The sequence below is a fragment of the Dreissena polymorpha genome, chromosome 6 (genome assembly GCF_020536995.1).
Source record: "Dreissena polymorpha isolate Duluth1 chromosome 6, UMN_Dpol_1.0, whole genome shotgun sequence".
Lineage (NCBI taxonomy): Eukaryota > Metazoa > Mollusca > Bivalvia > Myida > Dreissenidae > Dreissena > Dreissena polymorpha.
In genome coordinates, this window is record NC_068360.1 from 100181843 (window position 1) to 100208890 (window position 27048).

Consider the following 27048-nt stretch of genomic DNA (forward strand, 5'->3'; position numbering starts at 1 on the left):
GAAACGGTCACAAAAGTGTGACGAAAGGAAGTCTATTATTAGCCTCGGTGACCTTGACCTTGACCCCAGTGACCTCAAATCTCTTGGTATCGTATTGAAGGCGCTATGAGAAACGGTAGTAAAAGTGTGACGGAAGGAAGTCTATTATTAGCCTCGGTGACCTTGACCCAGTGACCTCAAATCTCATCAAAAGGTAGAGGTCCATGCAAGGTACCTACATGCCAAATATGAAAGCGATTGGTAAAGTATTGAAGGCGCTATGAGAAACGGTCACAAAAGTGTGACGAAAGGAAGTCTATTATTAGCCTCGGTGACCTTGACCTTGATCTCAGTGACCTCAAATCTCATCAAAAGGTAGAGGTCCATGCAAGGTACCTACATGCCAAATATGAAAGCGATTGGTTAAATATTGAAGGCGCTATGAGAAACGATAGCAAAAGTGTGACAGAAGTAAGGAAGTAAGTAAGTAAGTAAGTAAGTAAGTAAGTAAGTAAGTAAGTAAGTAAGTAAGGAAGGACAAACTGGCAACTATATGCTCCGCCGAAATTTATTTTGGGGAGCATAAAAAGTAAAATATGTTAAATTGATTATTTAAGACTTTCCTTATTTTCCCCAAAATCCGGCGTTTCGCGCGATTTTTTCCCCTCAAAAAAAGCTAGGCTCTTTCCAAAAAATAAGATAAAAAAACCTGCACGTATCACACATGTTCATCATATTTTGTAAAATTTTAATAATATGTTATCAAAATAGTCGTTATTTACCAGTTAATGGCTTCTTTGAAATATAAGAAACACTATTGACATGCAATTATTTTTCCCAATTGAACCACTTTTGCGAATATTTTTTTTCCCAAAATGGGGATTTTCATGACGCAAAATTCCCAAAATTCCAGTGTGTCCTTTTCCCAAAATGGAGCGGAAAAGACCTGCATTATTTACAAGTTTTGGATTAAGCCATTTTCTTTTTATCGCCAATACAAATATCAACACACAACTGATGAAACAAAGGATTCATTGACAGATATTCACTGCACATTTCCTGCAGGTTTGAACATGGTCACAAAGGCAAATTTACGACTTCAATCACAAAGGCAAAGTTACAACTGTATTCACAAAGGCAAAGTTACGACTGCATTCACAAAGGTTAAATTACGACTGCATTCACAAAGGTAAAGCTACCACTGCATTCACAAAGTCTAAGTTACGACTGCATTCACAAAGGCAAAGTTACGACTGCATTCACAAATGCAAGGCTATGACAGCATTCATCACTCACTTGTCCTTGTCTTTGATGGTCTGTAGCCTCTTGCGATCCTCTGGCAGTGACCCGCCAAGCTGCGTGTAATTCTTCTTGGCAATCTCCAGCAGTCGCTCCAAGTCTTCGACTTTACGTCGGGCCCGACCTAATAATGATATTGATTGGGTATGTGGAATACAGTGTTAATGTTTGTTATTAAAGTAAATAGACCATGTAAAAGGCATTATCGTCGAGCAATTGACAATAAGCTGATTATGATTTATAACCATTTATAAGTATAGGCTGTATCTTGTTGCATGTGTTATTCAATCAAACGGAATGTCACAGGAGAAAAAAGACAAAGTTTGCAGTGGACACTGACCCCAGTCTGAGAAAACTGGACTTCTCAGATGACATTGATCTCCTTGCTACACTGACCTCAGTCTAAGAGAAGCTGGACTACTCAGATGACATGGATCTCCTTGCTACACTGACCTCAGTCTAAGAGAAGCTGAACTACTCAGATGACATTGATCTCCTTGCTAACAGGTAACAAGACATCTTAAAAACTTAAATGCCTCTACACTAAAGCAATCAGGATTTGACTGATGATCAACTCCCAGAAGATGGAGGTCTTGAGAATAAATGCCAATGAAAATAAAAACCCAATGCCGAACATGGTTAACCATTTAAAAGGCCAATTTCGCACTTTGTAATAAAGGCCCTTTTGGAGATCCACAGAATTATGCACTCATACAACGATCGGGATCTTCATCAGTAATGTTCTACAATATTGATTCCGAAGCTGAATGACTTCCATTATTATTTAGAAGCAATAAGAAGTCTTCCAGAATAAATGTCTCTAACAGACTCTCCAGATTGTCAGTGCAAACGCCATCTGAAATTGAAGACCTACACACAAGGATAGGATATCAACTATAGCTGAAACATTCCATACAAGAAACTGGAATGGCCAATTTCCTGCCCATTACTCCCAATTGCTTTATGATGTAAACCCCACTAGAAATAAAACCCAGGAAAATGGCAGGAGAAAAGACATTACGGCTAAATATTCAGAAGGACTTAACGAGTCTTAATATTTTAATAGAGTTGACTCATCACAATTGCCTCGAGCCCCAGACTATACTAGAAGACATGACTGAGTGAGTGAGTTTATTGCTCAATAGAGTCTGGTTGCAAAACGATAGGCTGATAAGTACTAAACTTAGTGTGTGAATTTCAGAGTTTATATAAAGGTCAGATGTGTCTTTGCCACTACATGGGCAGACCTGATTAGACCTGAAAAGAACAAATTAGACAGATTTTCCCTTACCTCGGGATTCTTTCTTCTGTTTATCGCTGACAGAGATGGAGGCCCCGTCTGTATTTCCCTCTGTCCCTCCTGCTTCTTCATCCGACCACTCCTCCAGGTGTTGTAAGTCATCTGTAGAGGGTGGGAAAACAGATCTGAGACGCGTAAATCAAACTCGCCGCATTAATAATGGACAATATTATCTAAATGCCCCAAACCTATTACCGTATATTCCACAACACATGCAACAGAACATTGAAGAACAAAATATATAATTTAAAGATTCTCACAGAACAAAAAATGACAAAGCAAAGTCTAATAATTTACTAAAACTGACCCACTTCATTCACAAATTGTTACCTGGGTTTCCGCCAAGAATTTTCACACATGTTTTGTTGCCATATCTGCGTGCCACATCTAGCGGTGTACGACCCTGAGTGTTGCGTAGCGACATGTCCGCATTCTTTTCTAGCAGCCATTTAAGAATGTGGGCATGACCCTGGGCTGCAGCTGTAACATATATATATATATACATATTTGCTAATACAAAACTTGAAACATTGTAAGATGATGTTAACTGTATTTTAATATTTTCTTGTTATGTTTGTTCATATTTGGGTCCGCAATTCTGCTCGATTTTTCCATCTCACAATTTTTCCAAATGATTGCCAAAAATTCCCAATTGAAGATTTCCAAATAAATTTAAATATATTTCAACCATTATATCCCTATCAGGTCTCTAAGATGAACCTTAGTAAATATAATATTGAAAACTCTTTTATTCTCAATATTTAAGTATTTGTTATTAGAAAACCCAACACCTATTTCCAAATTTCAGTCAAAACGATGCAATTTTTCTCAATCCAAAGTACCCCAGCTCCATACCCAAAACTGTTAAAACACTGTATTCATGCATAAATTTAAACTCATGTAAATGTTGGCTAGCTGATTAAAAACAATTATACACTATTGTGGCCTTCTAACCTTTATGTGCAGCAGTAGACCCTTTCTCATCCTGCTCGTTGATATTACTGACGCCTTTCTCTATGAGGGATGCCAGGTGTTCCAGGTCTCCAGAAAATGCTGCAAGGTGTGCGGGATATCCAAGATCTGCAAATGAAATCAGGACCAATAAGAAAGAAAAATCTTGATAACTATTTTAGTCCTGATCTTAAACATTTGTCCCATCCTAAATACATACTTTATGTGTGAGGCATGATGATCTTTCACTTCATAAAGCTTCACAACATAATGAGTGAACAAAAGCTGAGTATATGATCCCTGAAAAAAGGTATCAGGACCCAAGAGACAATATAAATGACCATATTTAACTAACCTGATACATTCCGCTGATGCAACAACGACAGTGCATATAACATTATGACTAAGGTCAAGTGATCTAGACCGCCAAATTATGCTGTAGTAAGTTTAAGCCAATTCTGTCAAGCAGTCAAAGAGGTTCTGCTAAACAAGATACAGTACAAATTAATGTATTTTTTTGATTGTCTAAACATTAAAAACAGATATTGGTCATATTTAAACCAATTTAACCTTTTCTCACTCAGAGGCGAAGTGGAAATGGTTTATGCAACCAGCATAGAATTAGAAATGCCTGTGAGTTAATTGCAGTCTCTTCAGGTTTTATGCTGTTTGTGGCTCATCAGTATCGAATGGTTGGAAAAGAAGAATCTATTTATGAAGGTCTTTAATTTAATTTGATTTTCTAAGGGTCTTCAGACACGTCAAAATGCATATCTGAGTAATAAATGGTTAAGCAACATTACCTACTGTTACAAACAATCTACTTTAAATAAAGCAACCTTAACTATTTTTACAAAGCAACTGCTTCCTCTAAGTAGTGGATCACTACCTACCAGCTTGACACATGCAAGTTTGTTAGTCTAAAATATCTTGTTTATTATAATATTTTGTGGACTGGAAAGCGTCGTGTTTAATAGCTAAATTGATCTCTATGATATGTTACTTAAGTTGTGTGTTATTATTCCATCAAATTATTCGACAGTACTGTTACAAACCTTCGGCCTCCTCTTGTTCCCCCCTGAGTAGTGGATCTCGACCAAGCAGCTTGACACACGCCAGTTTGGAGAATCTCCGGGCCACGTCACGCGGGGTCTCGCCTGATTGGTTTGTAATTGACAGGTTTGCGCCCATCTCTATAAGCCACTGTAGCACGTGCACATGGCCCTGCCCAGCAGCTGAGAAAACAATGTATGATCAAATAATTGATCATTTTGACTCTGTCATAGTTCTGTGTCAATATCTCTTATTTATTGTGCAATTTTCACCGATCATGAATATTGGGAGTTGAAAAATGGAAAATTATGCAAACACGTTTTTTAAAGTTACCCCTGTTATTAACAACAATTAGTCTATCTATAAGTCATCATTCCAATATTCATGACATGGATACTGCAAGTTTTGAGTCAATATCTCATAGTTATTGTTACATTTTACAGAACTCGAATATTGTCAATAATGCATACACAACTGTGGACTGAGTTACCCTATGTTGTCAACAACAATTCTTGATTTTTCGCTTCAGGTCAAGTTTATACCATATGGATAATTGAAACATGATGCCATTTTACCCATTATGAAATCCATTAAAAATATTGACTGCAATACAATTTGACAGCACAGTTATATTTCCTAAGTCAACACCAACTTTTTTAATTACCTCCATAAAAACCTTTATTTGTTCAACTATGCTTTAGTCGCTTGACCAACCTTAGCATGATTGATGAGTAAAGTATTGGTGATATTTCCAAGGAGGCATGGATTATTTAATCATTGAAACAATACATTTGTTATACGAAATAATATTTAGGAGCTGTCTGTGCTGATCACATCTGGAGTATTTTGTTTCCTATACAAGGCATATTAAATGTGAGTTTTACGTACATTTATTTGTATTGATAAAAACATAGATTATTAACTGTGAAAAGAAACTTTAGGCAGCACAAATTTTCTTTGTAAATAATATTGTCATTGTAGAACAAACCATTTGCTCACTGTATATAATGTTGTTGTGGTACAACAAACTGTTGCCTTCTAAGAGCCTAACAGATATCGCACCTTTATGCGCGGGTGTTGAGCCCTTGTCATCACGTTCATTGATGTTCACTACTCCATTCTCCACCAGCATTCTCAAGTGGTCAAGGTCACCGTTGAATGCAGCCACATGAGCAGGGAATGCCAGATCTGAAAAATTATCACAAAAAATGCAGTCATTCTTTAGTAATAAACAATCATCTTTCCAGATATGTTACGAAAACAACATTCACTATTGCAAAAAGATTTCAATTAACATTTTTACACATGATCAGTCATGTAATGATAAAGTCTTTAACATACAAAAGTACTGAATAAAAGAAACAATTACTTCAAATCACCATGAAGTCATAAACAGCATCTACTACACTTCACTAAAATCCCTGTCAGATAAAGAAAATTCCAGCAATGAAACGTGCCCTTTCCCACTCACAAGAAAAGTAAAAATGGCTATATGCAACCTGAACCAGCATAACACCAGAACAGCATTCACAGGCTAATCAGGTACGACACTTTTATGGTACTTTTCATTTGAAGGAAGTCTCTTTACACCAAAAACCAGATCAGGTGGGAAGTGTTGTTTAGGGTTAAACGAATACAACCATAACGTAATAGACTCAAATTTAATTACTTTTTCTAATGGAATACAAAAAGGTTAAAATGCATCTGAATGGTACTGGGTTAAACAAATACAACAATAAAGTCATAGGTTTGTATTAACCAAAAGAATTTTCTTTAAATTGGAATATTTTCAATAATTGCTTCAATTCTGAGTAAAACTTGCAATATATGGTTAGTGGAAGACTTATCCTCCTTAAACTACACCATTCTTCATAAAAACAACAATAGTTTCTTCATGACATAGTCACCAGGGGTAGCATGTATATATTCAAACCCTGCATGTACTTTTCTGGGTTGTAAGTCTATTCTTAATTCTTAAATCTAAAAATGGGTTGATGAATACATCCTAGACTCACTCTCAGTCTGTTCTGGGTGATCCCGTTCCCACTCGATGCCGTTGATGTATTCAATGATGGCGTCCTTGTAGAACTGCTGGGCAAGGTCCTTAGGTGTCTCCCCCTGGTCGTTACGGGCGCCCAGCACGTGTGTTGGGCTGATACCCGTGCTGACGAGGAATTTCAGGCAGGGCAGGTGACCCTCGGCTGCTGCGTAGTGTGCTGAAATCAACAGTGTGGACCAGTTTATTTATTATCTAATGAAACCAACAAAAAACGTCTATATCACACTGAATTTTTTTCTGAATTCACCACTTAGCATCAATTTTCTCAATACACTGTAACTCCAATATAGCGCGATCAATGGGGTCCAAGTCGCGAAACAGCGTTATAAACGGATTGGCATTATATTAGTTTGGTGCTCATAATTGCAGGGGACTGTAAAAACAGGTATAGTATAGCCTATAATATAGGTCCTGTGTATTGCCATGCTGTGTTGTCATCCGCAAAAACATGCATATAAACCGAATCTAACGATAACAGTATACATACCACTTTTCTAATGTGCACATGTATCTGATAATCGAATATTATTACAACATCACTAACGAAAAAATAATCTTGAACATTTTTGACGAGAAATATGTTTATGAATTTCATAAACACAATCATATGCCTACATGATTTTTCAGAAAAAGAGTACAGTGCATTATGGGACAAAGCTTTCATTGGATGAGCTAATTTAAATTAAGATTGAATACAATACGATACATGTACAAATAAATGTTTTATTGTGCCATACGCGTCATGCAAAAAACGTCCTTCCCCGGAATTTCTGATAACGGGCAAGAATTGAAGTGAATCTCTGTTAACAAGTATATTGTGTTAGCATGCAAATAAATGGTCAGGATTATTTAATTCATTTTTTGTACACGTACTGAAACATTAAACATACACAAGGATCTTTTTATTTATCAAGCATGTATAGCATATAATAAATGATAACACAGCCGTAGTTTATACAATGAACCGCTCTGATAGGGAATACATGTAATAAACACTAACTAGCGCGTTTTTAACATCTTTTTTGACATTACACAACAGATTAACACAAATTAGCTGTCGAGTTTCGTTTAACCTCTAATCTATTAAAATCAGTTTAACGGACAGATAAAGAAATCAAGCTGTGATCGCCGCCATCTTTGAATTTTCTGAAAATACATGAAGTCGCATAACATGGATTTAGATCAGAAATGGAAGGTTGGAGAAAAAACGGGATCCAAGCACCCCCCGCGTTATATTGGATTCAGCGTTATATATAACGGAGAGCGTTATATTGGAGTTACAGTGTATTGTTTGTAAAATTTAAGTTATATCAATCACAAAAATACATTTTGTATGATAATTTGATAGATAGAATTCTTGTTTTTTTCTAATGAAAGGAATACCATAAATAAAATATATACATTAGAAATTAAAATTAATTTAAATTTAAAATTAATCTCAATACAAATATAAAGGTTATCAACACGATTGTTCATGTTAAAAAAATGCCCCAAAAAACAAGCCATTTTAAGGTTAACCTATCTGTTTGATAACAACAAAGTTAAGATTGTTAATTTGTTCACTGGGTTAAATCAGTGCTTCATTTATTTAAGAATCAGAAAGATGATCAAAACACCTCATGCATAATTGCAAAAGAATATATCTAACCTATTATCACACTGCGGCCTTTTAAATTGCTTAAGAAAACACCAACAAATTACCTGGGGTATTCCCGATATTATCGCATTCGTCAATACTGGCGCCCCACTTGTTGAGTAGTTGTAGACAGCCCAGTCTCCCATGGTAACAGGCAGCATGTACCGGCGTCCAGCCATTCTTGTCTGTTGTGTTTATGTCCTGAGAAAACATATGACAGTCACTGCAAAAGCCTATAAGTGACCTCAGACAAAGCTAGTAACAGGGACCATTTTTTACACAACCAACTAAGCCAGATGTTCTGATTTCTGACAGAGGAAGTGCCCTTGCTATTTAATTCAAGGGACCTGTTTACCTGTTTGATGATAAAATTATGCTTTTCAAAGTAATTGTTAGAAATTCAACAATAAATGAAATAGATTCATAAAAGAATATACATACTATGTTTGAACACTTAAAGAAACATGTTTAAAATATTGATTGATTAATAGAAGATAATCATTTAAAAACGGTAAAATAACAAAGCTTTTCCTAAATAATTGGATAAATACAATGAGTACTAAAATAGCGTTAATGTTTACATGATCAACACTAAAGTTTGTGTAGTGCAGTGGAAGCACACTAGAGTGTGTTCGAATCCCAGGGTAGGCAATAATTTTTATGAATTTTTAATTGCTATTTTAATAAATGACCATTCAAAACACAAAAGACTTGTTATTAAGCATATTTAATGAAATTCTCCAAAAAATGAAAGTTTATTATTAAATCCCTTAAAAAAGTATGAGGTCAATGAGAAATTCTAGACTGCTGGTCTTTGTGGCAGGCAAAATTTCTGGTTAAGTATATTTGATTCAATTGGCCAGTAAAAATGCATTTGTGCCAGTGATCATTAAGATCACCACACCTGGTGACTAGCTAGAGGAATTACAACTTTATTGAAACTGATTTGAGTAACAGGTACAGTGATTTTTTTGCTCAAAATTACAGCCCATTTTCGGCTGCTTCCAAATTGCAAAATTGCACGTTTTTCCCCAAAAATCTGACCAAAATTTCCCCCAAAAAAGAACAATTTCCAAAAAAAAATTTTTTTTTTTTTTTTTTTAAGAAACAAGTCTCCTATGACTTAATTATGATTTCTTAACTCTATATTTCAACTTTATTTCTTTAACATCCAACAAAATATATAACTTTAATGTAGTCATTTTTGTCGATAAATAATTCTCAAATTCGCCTTTTTAATTGATTGAAAAAAATCCCAATTTGACCAGACTTTTTTTCTCAAAATGGCTAGAAAACCCCCTGAACATGCATTTAAAAACAATAATAATTCTGTTACTTATAATCATATTTGTAATGCTTAATTTTTTCCAATTTCATTGTTTATCGCGCTATTTTTCCCAATTTCACAGTTTATCACGCTAATTTTCCCAATTCAAATGGCACAGGCTGTAACAAATAAAAGCAAAAAAAATCACTGAGGTATAGTTGTGTCCATGCTTATGTCCAGTCTCAATGAACAAGTAAAGATGAAACTTACTTAGTTATTTAAATTTCTGACTCAAGCCAAAGCCTCAACTAGGAACACAGCTTTAGATCCTTTCCAAAGCATAATAAAAAATCCTTTTTTTACAGACGTGACGTCATTAGATGTTTAGCATAATTAGAATCTGAATTACTGACATCCATGACTGACCCAGTATTTCATGCATACTTTATTGATATTTAATACTGGAATGAACTTGTAAAAGCCATTTAATTCATCGTCACTTTTGCTGTTTTATAAATGCATGCAGACTTAATATGTTCTTGTTAAAATACTACAATCAAATTTTGTTCAATACATTTGATGTTGAAAATAAGAGTTAATAAATAACACAATTACTATTTTATAATACAAGTGCACACAAATGCCTAAACCATGCAGCTTTGAACACAATGCTTGACACAGAGTTAAAATCACTAAAATTGACGAAATATATTATATTGAATAAACTATAAAGAACATGTATACATTACATTGATTATATGTATCTGTTAAGTTTTTTTATGGTTTGTTTAAACAGAAACAAAGTAGATTGTTGTGCTTATTTTTTTCAATATATGTAATTTAAAAATGTTTTTTTTTTAAACATGCTTAATTTAGTGTAGCATTTAAGTGTAAAACGCACACAAAACCCACATTGAGACTCCGGTATTAATAGAAGCTATTAGTACATAAACAAACCAAGTCTGATAAGCCATCCTGGCTTTCAGAACAAGTACCTTTAGTCCTTGTTGGTTCAAAAATCCCTTTAACAAATTCAAATAAAAGCAACTCAATGCACAAAATACGTTGTCAGGAAATAAAGCAATGCTGAATTGTAAATATATCCCTTTTACATGTAACTCCTGGATAATTTTGGTAAACTCATAAATTCTTATATAACAAAATGTTTGTTTGAAAATCATTTAAAAGTTTAAAATAAAAGCACAAAGAATTTAGAAAATATAAGAACAACACAAAGTTTGAGTAATGTTTATCTTATTATGAACCAACATTAAACACCGATAATGAAAGCTGGCCATCACTGGATTGATAATATTACAAAATTGTTCTCACTACTCACAAAATAAACATGCTTTGTAAATTGTAAAGCCCTACAAGTGTTCCTCGGGAAACATGGGGTCTGCAGTAATAATGTACAACTGTTATTGTTAGTCACTGTGCCACGTGGGAGTATACGGCTGTGGGGAAGAGTTAAGTATCTGGTGTTTTTATTTGGATATATGAATGCAGTATTATTATCTCTTTACCCTTTACTACTTAGAAACTAAGTGAAAATCATTTAAATGCCTATGTGAAAACAGCTATTCAGCTATGAGCATATGCTATGTGCAAACAGCATTAAACCAGAACAGTCTGTGAGTAACTCAATCTGTTCAGGTTTTATGCTGTTTTCTGCTCATCAGGATCTAAGGGTTGGACATGTAAGAAAGTAAGAAAGGTCTTTAAATTCAGTTAACTTTCTAAGTGACTACAAAGGCCTCAAAATACGTATCTAAGTGGTAAAGGGTTCAACAGTAATATCTTGCGCATGTTCACGTTACTCACTGTGCCAGATCTGAGGATGGTGTTGAGGGTGAAGGAGTTCCCGTGTGCAGCGGCCAGGTGGCCCGGTGTGCTGCCTCTATGGTCCTTGGCACTCAGGTTCACGTTGTTGTTTGCAAGACCCTGAGGAGGAGAATATACAACGTTGGAGTGAGTCGACTGATATCAATTTTAAATCACAAATAAAGAAACTTTCTGCCATTTTTCAAATATAAAGAACACAATAATTCGAAGTTTATTAACAGGTCCATCAGCCTCTTCATAAGAGTGTATTTATAGGGTGGACTTGCCCCTGTGACCTCTCAGGGAAAAAACATTGATTTGGAGCAATAGTGGGTCCATTTTACCCTGGTTACCCAGGTATTTGCCAAACATATAATTTTGATCCAAATCAACCAGTCTTAATCAATTGCTTCTTATCATGACTTAAATAAACATGTCTTATAATTCTGGGATAATCGCTCCCAAATCCAAAGTTAATTTTTAACAAAACCAAACAATTTTATAGCCAATTATCAAAACATATCATTACTAGTTTATTGCTTTCTTTATTAAAAAGTGTTTAATTCCAGTCATGAGTGTGGCATTTTGTTCCAATCAAGATGGCGTAAATTCAGTATGCCAAGTGCTATAAAAACATTTAGTTTAATCAAATAACGCATTTTTAGAAACAAGTATCAGGTTAACATTTAATAGAAAATATAAAGTATTGCATCCCTTTTTCAACCATAGTCTTTTCATTTGCTTTAAAAATCAGCACACACAAAATCTACAGATTTACAGTTTTTGTGTTAATTTACAAATCTAGACGTGCAGCAAAGGGGGAGGGGGATGTTACGGCTGCAGCGCCCTGCTATTCTATTCTTTCCAAGTTCCTTTAAAAAACATCTACCTGTAGGCATGCGTCTTGACCCCGTATTGCGGCTATGTGTGCAGGGGTCCAACCCTTAGGAGTGGTAACCGTGGTGTCAGCGCCGTGCCATAGCAACCAGTGAAGACACTGAAATCATAAAGTTAAAAATATACATAGATTTCTGATTTAAGAAAGAATTTACAATTGTATGCATTTTAGTGATGAAATAATCACATGCCTGGTCGAACACTGATTAATATTAATTCAATCATCCACAGATTGATCATTCTAAGTAAAAATATGGGATTGGTTTTTTATTCATATATGGGGTTTGCATTTTTATTGGTTCATTGCAGTATATAGATAATACGGTAAACACTAAATTGAGTTATATGTAAATAAGACAAAGTTTTTAATTGAGTTTGTCGGTTATCATAGGGTCACTATAAGTTTCTATTTTGATTTCTCAAAAATCCAATGCTCTTCAGAACTTTTTCTGACCTCTTGTATCTTTATCAGAGTGTGATGGTGGGAGGGTGGTGGTGCAGGAACTTAACATTACATTTGGCATTTTGATGAAATATTAACATAGCAACAAAATATGAAAATATTAGCGAAAGATCAGTTTTGAAGAAAAACTACATGATTTGAAATTTTTAGAGGCGGTAACTGCTTCTACTCTATAAGATCAACAATAAACATGGCAACGCCACAAAACCAGGCTTTAAACTTTTAAGATAATTGTGCAATCCCCATTTACGTGCATTTTTTTATATTTTAGTTACAGTGATGATCATTGGCACCAAATGCTCCCGAGCTTGGTCTGCATGTAATTTACCTGCATACAAAATTGCAATAAAATAACTCCATCCGAACACAAGTTATTGAATGAAAGCCAGTTTTCTTTTTTAGGAACAGTGACCTCACCTAGTCAAATTATATATTGAGCAAAAACTGTTTTTCTATTTTAAGTAACAGTGAGCTCAACCTTGACCAGGCTGACATGCCTCAAGCTGGGTCTGCATACAAGTATACAATATTGAATACTACAAACTGAAGTTATTGAGCAAAAACCACCTTCTTGAAACCGGCTGCATGCTAGCCTTAGTTGAAAACCTGTTAATAAAGGCTAAGTTATCATAGGGCTTCTTTTAGATTTATTTTTGAATTTTCACAATTTTAATGCACTTACTTCAAGAGCCCCCACATTACATGCGCAGTGCAGGGGAGTGAACTTGTCTCGTTCGTTGACCTCGTTGATGTTGGCCGCTGCTTTCACCATCGTCTCCAAGGCCACAACATCCCCAGCATTCACTGCCTCATGGATGTTTGCGTATTTTTTCTGAGCTATATATGAAATTAATGTACTTATGAAATATCTATCAGTCTTCAATCCAACCACTAAAGATAAAGCCTGGCGCTACTAAAAGGCAGGAGGGGGGGCTATCAGCCAAGCAGACAATATAATGGTTTGGTGGGCCTCAGTTTAACTGTGATTGTACAAGCAGATAATAACAATTAATGCAGATTGAAATAGTCACAGCCCCTTGGATATTGGCATACTTTTTCTTGACTTAAACAAGTAAAATATGAACATTATTTTCGATGGCCTACGGCTCTCATATACAAGCATATCACTCTAGTGACCCGCAAAATAGTCGCACTTTAAAGGTCAAAAAATGACCTTACACCACGTGACCCAACATACATATAAGCTCGAGATCCACGTGCAAATCTCATAGTCATTTTAGCGAACCCGGTCGCAGGTTCTTCAACACAGCTAAACATTGGTTTGGTAAGTGACCACGTGGCATGCTCTTGAATTTTTTGAAATTCAAACGCGAATTGTTAATGGTGTTGTTTTGTTTATTTACTATAATATAGTACGTACGTATTATTCAACTTGTGTTGAATTGTACTTGTAGGCTTTTCTTTAAAGCCCACATTTTTTCTTGACGATGTCAAGGCGCAAGAGAAGTGGTAAGCAAGACGATGTCTTGTCTCTCTCTGACCACAGTGAACACAATTCAGTTCATACCAAATCTGATACAAGTAATTTGAGTGATTCTGGGTCGAATGACGAATACGAGATAACTAGAAAGTCCCCGCAGAGAGCCCCACTGCGGTCAGTTGTACGCAAGGTAACGCGTAACGATAAAGACCGAGGAATAACAAGACCGAGTAATGAGCCTCATATTGATAAAAATAACAATGGCGGACACGATGTAGCGTCAGGTAGCTCGAATAGCATTGTTGACTTAAATAAGCTCACTCCCGAAACTGTGGACAAATTAAGGGCAGCTTTGGGGTTACAGGAACCAACTGCTTCGATCCCTACTCGTGGTATGTTGAATAGCTCAGATAGCGATAGTTACGAGGTAGAAATGTCTGATAAAGAAAACCGGTCAAAATCAAACGTAAATTGTTCGTTTTCGAACAGATTTGAGGATTCGCTATTTGATGATTTTGAGGATGAAAATCCTGATGATGATTCATTGCCACAGGCAAAATTAAAGGCACCAGAGTTGGGTGACCCAGTGTCTGAGTCCTTGGCCAAATTAATCAACGATTCGTGCACTCATATGTGTAATGTGAATGAAACGGTAGACAAATACAAAATACCTTCAAATTGCCAATTTATGTCGGCACCAAAAGTTAATGAGGAAATTTGGGGTGATCTCGCACGTCAACGTAGGGTTCAAACCACTGACCGTTTATTACGGGATACTCAGAATCTGGTTACTGCGGGTATGATACCCATTTTAACATTGGCTAAACTCTTAAAGCCACATATTGGCAAAGTTCCAGAAATAAAAACACTCATTGCAGATTCATTGACAATGCTTGGTCAAGTCCAATTTAATATGAGTGTTCGGCGAAGGTATTTGTTGAGACTTTTCCTTAAACAAAAATATGCAAGTATTTGCAATATCAATACACCTATTACAAATTACTTGTTTGGTGATGATGTGAGTAAAGAACTGAAAAAGTGTGAAACTAGCGTTAGAGTTGGGAAATATCCCATGATAAAACCCACTTCTCTTGGTCCTATTAGGGGCCGACGGGGCACTGGAAGATGGAGGGCTCGCCCATATGGTCGTGGAACATATGGCTCCAACAGACAGGCGGCAGTGACCGAGTATGGGCAGTTCGGCCATAGACATGACTTCAAACAGAAGAAGTCTAGCACAGCTGCACCTCAAGCCCCAAACTAGCCAAGGTCTTCAAAATAAAGGTAATTGAAAGCAATTCTGATAGATTAAAGGCTTGTTACAATGAATGGTTGACAATAACATCAGATAAATGGGTACTTGAAACCATACAAGGATACAGAATTGTATTTGATAATCCTCCATATCAAAAGAAACCTCCAAATAAAATTTCATTTAATGATTATGAAAAAATATTAATTGATAATGAAGTTGAAAATATGTTGAAGGATGGGGCTATTACTCCAACAGTTCATGAAAGTAATGAGTTTATTTCAAATATTTTTCTTGTTCCAAAACCAAATGGAGAATTTCGACCGATAATAAATTTACGAAGTCTAAATGAATTTGTTCATTATCAAAAATTTAAACAAGAAACATTTCCATTTGTGTTGGAATTAGTACAACCAAATGATTTTTTCACAAGTTTGGATTTAAAAAAAGCATATTGGTCAATACCTATTGACAAACAATATTTTAAATATCTAAAATTTGAGTGGAGGAATAAATTATATAATTTTGTGTGTCTCTGTTTTAGTTTAAGCTCAGCTCCTTATTGTTTTACCAAGGTATTAAAGCCAGTGTATGCCTTTTTCCGAAAAATGGGCATTAGATGTTCATACTATATTGATGATAGTATCAATATGCATGGAGAAAAGGAAATATGTAGAACCAACATGGACATGATGAGTAAAAAATTGGAATCTTTAGGATTTCTCATAAATGATGAAAAGTCAGTAAAAATTCCTACTCAAAGAATAACCTATTTTGGTTACATAATTGATTCGGTCTTGTTCATGGTTTTTCTGCCTGAAAATAAAATTTGTAAAGTAAAAAGTTTTGGCGAACATTTATTGACAAAGAAACTGGTAAAGACAAGAGATTTAGCGTCCTTTATTGGCTTGATAATTAGTACATTTTTTGCAATATTAGAAGGACCACTCCATTATAGAACTTTAGAAAGATGTAAAGTTCAGGTTAAAAGTTACAACAGATTTTGAGTCAATTATGACTCTGGATGAAAAAGCACAAAAACAAATCCATTGGTGGGTCATGAACATTGGTTCAAAAAATGGCAGGAAAATAAGACCAGACCGTATATCTTTCACTATACAAACGGATGCTTCATGTGAAGGTTATGGCTCATTTTTTATTGACACAAAGCAAGCTTCTGGTGGGCGTTGGTCAAGCGAAGAATCATTTTTTCATATTAATTATTTGGAATTGCTTGCAATTTTCTTTGCTTTGAAGACCTGGCTTTGCAATAACACATGTATTCATGTAGCCATACAGAGTGACAGTACCACAGCTATATCATATATTAATAATATGGGTGGTATGAATTCTGAAGAAATGGACAAATTAACGAAAAAGATATGGAAATGGTGCATTAAAAGAGATATATATCTTTCTGCTTTTCATTTGCCAGGCATCTGCAATATTCAGGCAGATTATTTTTCTAGGAATTTTTCAGATACATCTGAATGGAAATTAAAAACATCAGTGACTGAAAGATTGTTTTCACAGTTGATGATTCCAAATATAGATGTTTTTGCATCTCGATTAAATAAACAATTGGCTAACTATGTATCATGGACCCCAGATCCTGAAGCCTTATATACTGATGCTTTCTCTTTAGATTGGTCAAAATGGAAACCCTATATCTTCCCGCCATTTCGTTTACTCGGCATGGTGTTGAATAAAATAAAGGAGGATCAGGTTAAAGCAGCATTGTTAATATGTCCATTATGGCCTAACCAGACATGGTTTCCATTGTTTTTGGACTCACTTGTTTCTATTCCTGTCAGGTTGCCTCGACACAAGGACCTACTTACCCTTCCTCACAACAACGAGTTGCATCCAATGAAAAAACATCTGCAGTTGGTTGGAGCGATTGTCTCCGGAGAGAATTGCAGAATTTTGGCATTCCGCAAATGGCTATCGACTCAGTCTTTCAAAGCTGGCGGCCAGGAACAAGAAAACAGTACTCATCCGCATGGACACGATGGCATATGTGGTGTAATCTCCGGATGTGCAATTCCATTTAACCGCTTGAAAGTGACATAATATCGTATTTGCTTTATTTAAAACAGTTGAAAAAATCGTATAGTGTTATAAGTTGTCATAAGTCAGTGATTTTAGAGACGGTCAAGATTTTAAATCCTAACATTGTTTTGAATTTTAATGTACTAAATAGATTTATGAAGGGTCTTAATAGAGAGATCCCTCCAAAACCTAGGTATGTTTTCACTTGGGATGTAGGAAAGGTATTAAATGTTATTGCAAAATGGATGCCATTACAATCCCTTTCATTGAAACTTTTAACATTTAAACTTGTGTCTTTAGTAGCTCTGTGTACGGCAGCAAGAGCGCAGTATCTGAAGGCTTTGAATATTAACCATTTGTGTATAAAGGAAGATGTTGCAATTTTTGATTGTGGTGATCAGTTGAAAACCACTAAACCAGGTCAAAATTTTGTTATAAAATTATGTTCATACGAGGAACAGGAGTTATGTCCAGTTTTGACATTGAAGTATTACTTGAAATGTACACAGTCTTTGAGAAAAGATTCTCAATTGTTTGTTTCTTTTAAAAATTATAAAGCAGTCTCTTCAAGCACTTTGGCTCGTTGGTTAAAGAATGTACTTTTGTTAGCAGGAATAGACATTGTTAAATATAAAGCTCATTCTTATCGGGGAGCTTCATCATCTGCAGCTTCTAGGGCTGGGTGTAAAATGTCTGAAATTCTCAAGACCGCTAATTGGTCTTCAGCCAAAAATTTCAAGGTTTTTTATCTTAGAGATGTGCAAAACGATCATATTGAAAGTAACTACCAGAATTGTGTATTGAATTCACGGTAATAAGATTTAAACATATTAAATTCAATATGTTTATATATTATGATTTGTTTTTTAAGCAGAATTGTTTTTTGATTTATATCTCTTTCTGCATAATAATGCTCAACATTTCAATATTGTTATGTTCAGATGATGCTTGAGTATATGAAGCAAAGTAATATAGACTGTATGTGGCATCTGAAGTGAATTAAATGTACATGGTTATATTTATGTTGTCTTCACTTTAAACATGCTTGTATATGAGAGCCGTAGGCCATCGAAAATAATGAACCCCCCATCCAAGCATTTTGTGCTGGATGGAGGGGCATTATTGGAGAATGGCCGGAGGCCGAAATATACAATATAAAGAAGTGAAACTCCAGCTGCTGGAGCAGTATTGAATTTTCATTAAAAACAATTAGTTGGTCCTTTATTTAAGGCAAGTGACCGATTGCCCAAACAGTACAAAACAGCACAATACAGCACAAGCACCCTCCCTCTTACGCCCACCCTGTTTTATTGAAAAATATTTACTAGTCCTTGGAGTCTGTGTAACAATACTTACACAATATTAAGTTAAAATGAGGATTAACATATGCTTTTTTCTTATAATGTAATATGCATATGTTTATTTGTTGTTTTTTCTAAGAAGCCAACATAAATTTCTTTAAAACTATGAGATTTGCACGTGGATCTCGAGCTTATATGTATGTTGGATCACGTGGTGTAAGGTCATTTTTTGACCTTTAAAGTGCGACTATTTTGCGGGTCACTAGAGTGATATGCTTGTATATTTCGGCCTCCGGCCATTCTCCAATAATGCCCCTCCATCCAGCACAAAATGCTTGGATGGGGGGTTCATTTACAATTTATATTAATGATGGCCCTTAAAAATAAAACCATGCAAGTCTTTTTCCAAACATCTTGTATATTTTATTTTAAAGTCATTTAAAAGCAAATTTTAAGACACCTTTAAATATACGACTTCAATACAGAAAATATTTCCACTCCAAATATAAATACAAGTGCAAGCCAATAAGAGTGCACACACATTTGCCTAGACACACCAGAAACATGTACAGCACAACACATATGCTTAAATGAATTCTATGTTGTTTGCTAAATCTCTTAGTTTGTTAAAACGAAAGTAAATATGTACCATAAAATTAATATGTCATTTATTTATTGTCTTAATAGCAGAATTTTGCATGAAATATAGAGCTAACTAGAAATGTTATTATAAAAATGAATGATTATAACTATGCCACAAACTGTCAACAACAGCCATGACTGCACAAGTACACTCAATTTCCTACCTGGCTTTGCTAAAAATAAAAAAATAAAAAATCAGAAAGTTATTTAGGCAAACAAACAATTAACATGACGCCTTATCTATGATCGCTCCGCCCACTAATATTGATCCACCAATCAGCGATCGATTAATCGGGCGCACTCGTTAGCATCGACCTGTCCGCCAATTTCTAGACAAGCTGCATGATTAGGTTCACTTTTTTTCCAACGAGTTTCTTTTGTTTTCCTCTTTAAAAAAACGATTAAACGGTGTCAATGGGGATTATGTAACTCGGAAAATCGATATCCTGAAAGATTAGTTGGTGACATTTAATTTATATCGTTTCCAAGCCGAAAAGAGATCTTGGGAAGTGTAAGAGATGTATAAATACATGCGGTCGTCACCACGAACAACTGAACTTCAACACTGTCAAAGACAATTATAATATATTTTTATCGGATATACTAGCAGATTTAAATAGTTTATGTTATCGATCTGATTATCACATAATATTTCACTTTTTAAAAATAGTTTTATCAGTTACTAGGTCAGAAGCGAGGTTCATCTGCATTACTTAAAGAGAAATAAAACCCAGCATGAAGCCTAATTCATGCTGTGTTTTATTACTCTGATAGTAATGCACTTAATTGACATCATACATGTTATTTGAAGGTGACATGTGATATATTATCTTATTAACGGTATCTACACATTTGCACTCATGTGGTGTCACCAATAAAGGCTTTTAATCCACACTAGGAGCTCGAATGCCTAGATCTCATTTTTGAAACGAGTTTCGTTTATTTTGTTTGGATTAAAAAACGGAAATGAAATATGGCAAAAACTGTGTAAAAAGGGTTAATGCAACTCTGACATTTGGTATCAAGAAAGATAAGTTAGATGAATTGAATTTATACCATTTCCAACGCGGCAATGCGGTCTTGACAAGAGCGAGTGGAAGCTTCAAGAATTACCGAGATTCCCTTTATAGAACATTATTTTATTTCACAAACTTGAAATGTCATGTAAGCAATAACTAAGCATTATTAAGTATGTATTATGTCATGTGTGCATGTAAAATAATTGAGAATTTTGGTACCCAATTCGTGTAACTTTACGAAATCCCCATTAAAAATCGCGTTTCTGTGTGTGTCAGAAACAAGTGAAAACCATCTGTTATTATTTTAATAAAGACGTATCGATAAATGCTATTGTATGAGAGTTATTATTACTGATATTAGTTAACCAATAAATGCGGTAACTTCGGGGAAGTTGGTACCTGCGCGAGCGTCTGATATTGGTAGCCTTATTAATTTATAATAGCATGACCGTATTCCATTTCGTACAACGCTAATTTTATATCAGACAATGTCCAAACTTACTGTGTTGTTTTTGCGCTTTAAATTATAGTGATTGATAAATGTCCCATAACCAATGTTTAATATGATTAATATCACTTTTATACGCAATAACATGTGGGATTGGGGTACCCACCCGGCGTCAGAAAGCGCGTAAAACTTCACCGAATTCCCAGTTATAAAGAGCTATTTCGTGTCAAATACACGGGTAGGGGGGAATGTTTCGGTAATAATTTTGTTAATAACACGGGTAAATACCGGTGAAGTGTTAATTTATTGCAAATACCACCATTACACGTAATAATGGGTTCGATTGCGGTAAGCGCGCAAGCGTTTGAGAGCGTGTTTAATGTACCGATTTACCCGTTATAAATAGCTGATGTTCTCTTAAATGGTATATTTTTTTGCATTTGCAGAATAACTAAATGGCATCAACCTCTTAACAAGTGTAATATTGTGTTAAACAAGTCCATAAAATCACCTGGAATATCGCGTAAATCTATATGCAGTCTATAGGCAAAGAAGCCAATTTGGTGTTAGCTTGTTTAGGTTTTCTTCCCGCTTAGCCACGTTATTAAGTGGGCGGAGCGATCACTGATAAGGCGTCATGTCAATTAAAAATATTGTCAACAAGCATTCAAGACCATTCACCCAAGATCAATTTTTGCAATATTATACTTAGTTTTCACAGTCAGATACATCTGAACTTTTTTAAAGCTTTAGTCATCACTGCTAGTAAGGCTCTGTGTGACCATATTAAGCTTGTTTTTAATTTTTGTTATATTGTTTGTTTATTTATTTTGATTTTTTTCTATTATCAACAGTATCAAAGCCATATTTTGGCAGTCAGTTTACTTCCTGTGATCAAAGGTAGGGGAGATCAGCCATAGATGTTATATCATTGTCCTTGGGTTTGTAGTTCAGCGCTCTATCAAATGAGCTAAACCTTTCTGAACCTAACATTGAAAGCAATTGTGAACATTTATCCTTTTTTTCCGATTGAGTAGCTCAAATATTTTATATTCTTACACAGCACCTGCAAAATTTCATATAAACAAAGAAGAAAATCGTAAATAGGTTATTCTGCAATAATTATGGGCGGAGCTTATACACTTAGAGAACGCATTGTAACTAAACAAAACATGCCGATACATTTTCCACCAGCGTAATTATATGATATTTTATTAATGAAAGTCACTGAGGGCGGAGATCTGATCAACAGAACAGCCGAAAGTTATTTTTATAACTTCGCACTCGTGATTTAATCCCTATTTTAAACATAGGTGTAAATAAGGCTTGATTGGTCATTGTCGGCTCGGGTACTACTAACATGTACCCCGGGTACTCTTAAGTATACTTACATGTGCCCCGGTCGTAAAAGGAGCTACTGATTATCTTAAGCCAACTTCTCTTTAAAAAAATCTCATCAACATGCTTTTTGAGAATGAGTATCGATTAATATAGAGGCCATTTTACAGAAAATTTACATTAATGTGAATATAATTAATTTTAAATAAATGCCGACAACGACTGATTCAGCGTTAAATTTCCCGGGTACAATTTAGTATATTTACTGTATCCTGGGTACATGTAAGTATACTTAAGAGTAACCAGGGTTACATGTAAGTAGTACCCGAGCCGACAATGACCAATTGAGCGTAAATAAGACCTAGTTGCAATAATTCAACTCTAAGCTTTATAGCCCAATGGGCTGCTTAGAGTTGCAATGCGCTCTCTCTTGTCCATGGGTGCAAAATGTTATCAACAATGCAAGGGTTAAGAAACACTGAAACTGCAACTACTTATTAAAGTTTACCTATTTAAACCACAAACTCATCAAAATGGTACCATTAAAGCAAGAAATAATTGATTTTTAATATGACTTTGGTTTGGTTTTGTACGCTGTTTCCACCATATTGGAAAATTGACAATATTGGTTAGGTCGCAGCACACCAATATTTTGCATGTCGGGTTATGTGTTCCAGCCTATAAAGTTGATAACGATGTGGTATTCGATATGGAATACACTGTTTCAAATTTAAACAAAAACATGTCAGCGAGAAAAGTGTGTTGAAACATCGTCGTGTTTTTATATGATGCATGCAAAGGATAACATCAGTAGGTTGCCATTCAGGTAAAATTTAACATGTTTATTCATTATTTTCCTCAATTTGTCTCCATCGACGTCTGTTTAGTGAAGCGCACGGATTCTGTGGGCTGAACTGCACCCATGTATAAAAAGGGGTGCATATGGAATCCCAGAGCCTCCATAGCAAAAATTATCAAAGGCTCTGGGAGTCCGTTTATATGGACTAAAATAAGACATTGAAGACCACGAAGAAATAAAGATGGTCTGTAGAAAAATGTAACATATAATGCAGAATTTTAGTTTGGGATTTAATACATTTCGTAGATAAAAGTTGAAACATTAAAATATCATGATATGCACAATGATACTCTAATTTTATTTATGCCAATGGATGGACGTTGACAAATTCACAAATCCCATTATAATATCACAAATTGTCGTCTTTTAGCTGTCTTGGCTTCAAGCAATTATCTCGACTACCATATTTATAAGGCAAAATGTGTATGTGTAAAAAACAACTAATGGAACATATCGAAAACTAAATTTAATATACATACCAGGCATATTTTGTTGGTTGTCAACTTCTTGTTTACAAATGTCTGACACCTGTCGTAACCAGTCTTGTAACAGCGCATCTGATTGGCTAATATTTCTAGGTGCACGAAAATGTTTTATTTGTAAGAATTGCTAAGTGTCTTGTTTTGGTAAGGATTTATAATTTATTTATCTTTTTATTTTAATTTACTAAAGCAATACATCGATTAATTAAATCCCCATTTTAAACGAAAAACATAATCAGATACAGTCAGTGAAATATATTTGTTTGCTGCTGTTGCACAAATAAGGCGGCCCCACAAATAATTTATTTAGATAACAAAATTACAGGTCCATTGAGTATCTTGCCACTGAACACTTCAATTCTTCCCCATCAATCTTTAAAGCCTACTCAAATAACTCCTTTCTTAAACTGAAATACTAAAAAAAAAACTTTACAGGTTGGTGAATGACATTTCCCAAAACAATTGTAATAGATTCAAAAAAGAATGTTTGCATTATAATACAATAATACTTGTGACTAAGATTTTTTTTAAAATCAGTTACTTTATTAATAATCAATCAAAATAGTAAACACTAACTAGCGTTTGTAACACTTTTCATTAATAATTTGGTAAAAGCTTGTATTACATAGACAGGGTTTAAACTATGTTGCAGATTGCATAAGCCTTTGTGGTGTATTTGTAGCAAGTTTGATTCCCAGAGCAGGTGTTTTCCCTTGTCATTCCATTTTTTTCAAACTATTCCAAAATTACAGTTGTGTTTGTAAATTAATTTACAATTTTTTCTCAAAAATGCCAAAATCTGTGCTCAAGTCGCTGCTAAATAATAATGGGAACAAAAGTCAACCATGCAATAACCCGCTTATATAAAACACTAGCTAGGCACTTGACTAGTCCATATAAACGGACTCCCAGAGCCTTTGATAATTTTTGCTATGGTGGCTCTAAGCTGAGAGTTGAATTATTGCAACTAGGCACTTGACCAACTGACCTTCCTGGTTCATAACCACCTTTACTACAAACAACAATGAATAATAAATTAACTGGCTACCAACATCGACTATAAATTGACCATTTTACTGGCTTTGATTAACTATTCAGAAATAGTTTGACATACATGTCTTGTAAAAATATTTGTTTACTGTGGAGAAGTGGCGGCTCACGAGCAGTAAATTGAACAATTTGTTAACTTAGAGGGACTTGTGACTTAATAATAGAAATGATCACAGTTTATCTCACCTAATATGTACCATTTTTGAAGTTGAAAGTTATTCTCTGTATGTAATTTTCCTAAATGTATTTCAATTTAATGGATCTTCTAAAAACATGGTCAACCATACATGTTTTCATTTCACTTAATAAGAATTATAATTATTGCTCCTGTTTTTCAGGTACAGCTAACAGTTGAACTAATCACAGAGTTTTAATTATATGAACAATGGCTGAGGCTGGGGGAAATTCATACCCAGATCTGGATGTTGAAGCAGACACCAGTCTACGAGAATTAAACTTTGATCAGATCCGACATGATCGTTTTGATAGGAACAAACATTTTCTTGAGGTAGGGTATACATTGAATAAAATAAATGTACAGGGTGAATAAAAGCTGCTTCAGTAAAAGAGTGTTAATAAGTTTAGTGTTATTGTGACAGATTTCGCAGGAAATTACAACTTTGATGTGAATATGCAACTTATTATTCGTACATGTTTCAAAATGTTTTCAGCATAATTATTTAATTTCCCAATTTGGATGAAAACGCCACTTAATTTCCCAATGCGATCAGTACCAGAACCATTCTCAAAGTGGTGAGGAAAAACGCTGGTTCAACACAAATTTACAATAGATAGTATCAAATATAGATTATTTCTCAATTGGATAACATGTAGGACTGCAAAATGTCTGGTGGTTTAACTTCTTTCCTGTGTTACCAAAACATGTGTCACGTAATCGGATGTACATTAGTGAAGATAAAACAAGTCTCTGATGTCTAAAATATTTCTTTTATTTTACTCTATTCTCTAACACCAAAATTGTACTATAATAATTCCAAAGTCAAAGTAAATAACATAACGTGAATAATTCCTAAGAGAAAGCGAGGCCCCGTCTGCTTATTTTGAGGATTATTTATACTGATCCCGTTGTGTATTCGCTTAATTCGTGACCCACGCCTGTCAACAAGTAATGGACGTCAATGTGTGTATCTTGACGTATATAGACAGATGATGTATGATCCCTACAGATTTTACACCGCCTGTAATCGCGGGCCCCTATGTAATTTGACAAGCCAATTTGTGTTCACAGGTGTATTCACACCTGGAACACGCATCGGAACGTCAGTCCTCTCGCTTAACGTATTTACCAACCATTTATATGCATTTTACGAGTCACGAATCTTGCTTAATGGATTTACTAATTGCCTATATGCATTTTGCGAGTCACGACCCCCATGTTTTCTGTTAGTTACATCTCGCTGAAATATTTCTATTGACTTTTCATAAAGTAACATATTCATTATAACCCATTACATTACACATCTACATAATCAATTTCAAATTTCATTACACCCTACCCGAAGGTTCTATTTCCTAAATTAGTTTGTTTATACAACAATAACCCGACAATAACAACACAATAATGTACAATGAGATAAATTCTATGATTATATATATTATATGTATACCCTACCCGAAAGTTCTATGACGTTACACAACTCACTCTTTCAAATGATTTTTTTCTATTATTATATATATTATATGTATACCCTACCCGAAGGTTCTATGAGATAAATTCTATTATTATATATATTATATGTACATTACGTTACACATGACAGGCAACACACATTTTATAGCAGACAATGACTGATCACAATAGCACACATCTAAGAACTTAACCTCAGTTGAGCACACAATCTGTGATTGGGCTGCATGCCACTGAGGCTGCGGATGTTATTGATATAAATGTAATCTTACCTGACACGACTTGGCTTTTGATTCTTGACTTGACAACTATCCCAGGCACTGTCACTTCCACCTAAACAGGAGGTTGGTCATTATAGGGTCAAATGTTTGGCTTGAGTTACAGTCCCTCTGCTCACTTTACAACTGTTTCATCTACAATCACTTTCACCACAACAGGAGGGAGGTTAGGTCATGTCCAGTGCCTAGCTAGAATAATATTTGAAATATTCTGTAGCTTACTAGACAACTATTCCAACCACAGTCACTTCCACCTAGACAGTTTGGATGTCAGTACATGTCCAGTGTCTGACTTGAGTTTGCTGCTGCTCACTAAATAACTATCCCAACCACTGTCACTTCCACCTAAACAGGAGGGAGCCATTATAGTGTCAAGTGTTTAGCTTGAGTAACAGTTTCTGCTGGTCAATATAAAACTGTTCCAACAACAGTCTTGTTCGCATAGACAGGATGGAGTTCAGTGAATGTACAGCGTCTGGCTCAAGTTCTATCTCTCTTGCTTACTATGCT

The 27048-nt window shown here is 35.0% G+C and overlaps 1 protein-coding gene and 1 long non-coding RNA gene across 3 annotated transcripts in view; one reads left to right on the forward strand and one right to left on the reverse strand.

Moving 5' to 3' along the window:
* LOC127836091 (ankyrin repeat domain-containing protein 42-like) overlaps nucleotides 1–27048 on the reverse strand; it is a 35453-nt gene extending 8405 nt beyond the window's left edge. Inside the window, exons 1-13 of one of the 2 annotated variants that reach the window (XM_052362545.1) lie at nucleotides 26533–27048; nucleotides 23560–23654; nucleotides 13411–13565; nucleotides 12258–12365; nucleotides 11369–11488; nucleotides 8343–8478; nucleotides 6598–6798; nucleotides 5645–5770; nucleotides 4585–4764; nucleotides 3533–3658; nucleotides 2909–3058; nucleotides 2570–2680; nucleotides 1276–1402 (exon numbers count right to left, since the gene is read on the reverse strand). In XM_052362545.1, coding sequence (XP_052218505.1) covers nucleotides 1276–1402; nucleotides 2570–2680; nucleotides 2909–3058; nucleotides 3533–3658; nucleotides 4585–4764; nucleotides 5645–5770; nucleotides 6598–6798; nucleotides 8343–8478; nucleotides 11369–11488; nucleotides 12258–12365; nucleotides 13411–13565; nucleotides 23560–23566 — 1547 coding nt within the window. In that variant the 5' untranslated portion in view covers nucleotides 23567–23654; nucleotides 26533–27048. The remainder of the gene's footprint in view (nucleotides 1–1275; nucleotides 1403–2569; nucleotides 2681–2908; nucleotides 3059–3532; nucleotides 3659–4584; nucleotides 4765–5644; nucleotides 5771–6597; nucleotides 6799–8342; nucleotides 8479–11368; nucleotides 11489–12257; nucleotides 12366–13410; nucleotides 13566–23559; nucleotides 23655–26532) is intronic. The other variant, XM_052362546.1, reaches the window with a different exon arrangement.
* LOC127836102 (uncharacterized) lies at nucleotides 14394–18489 on the forward strand. The gene is made up of 3 exons (XR_008028581.1): nucleotides 14394–14561; nucleotides 15274–15453; nucleotides 17236–18489. It is a non-coding gene; the product is annotated as an uncharacterized LOC127836102 (long non-coding RNA).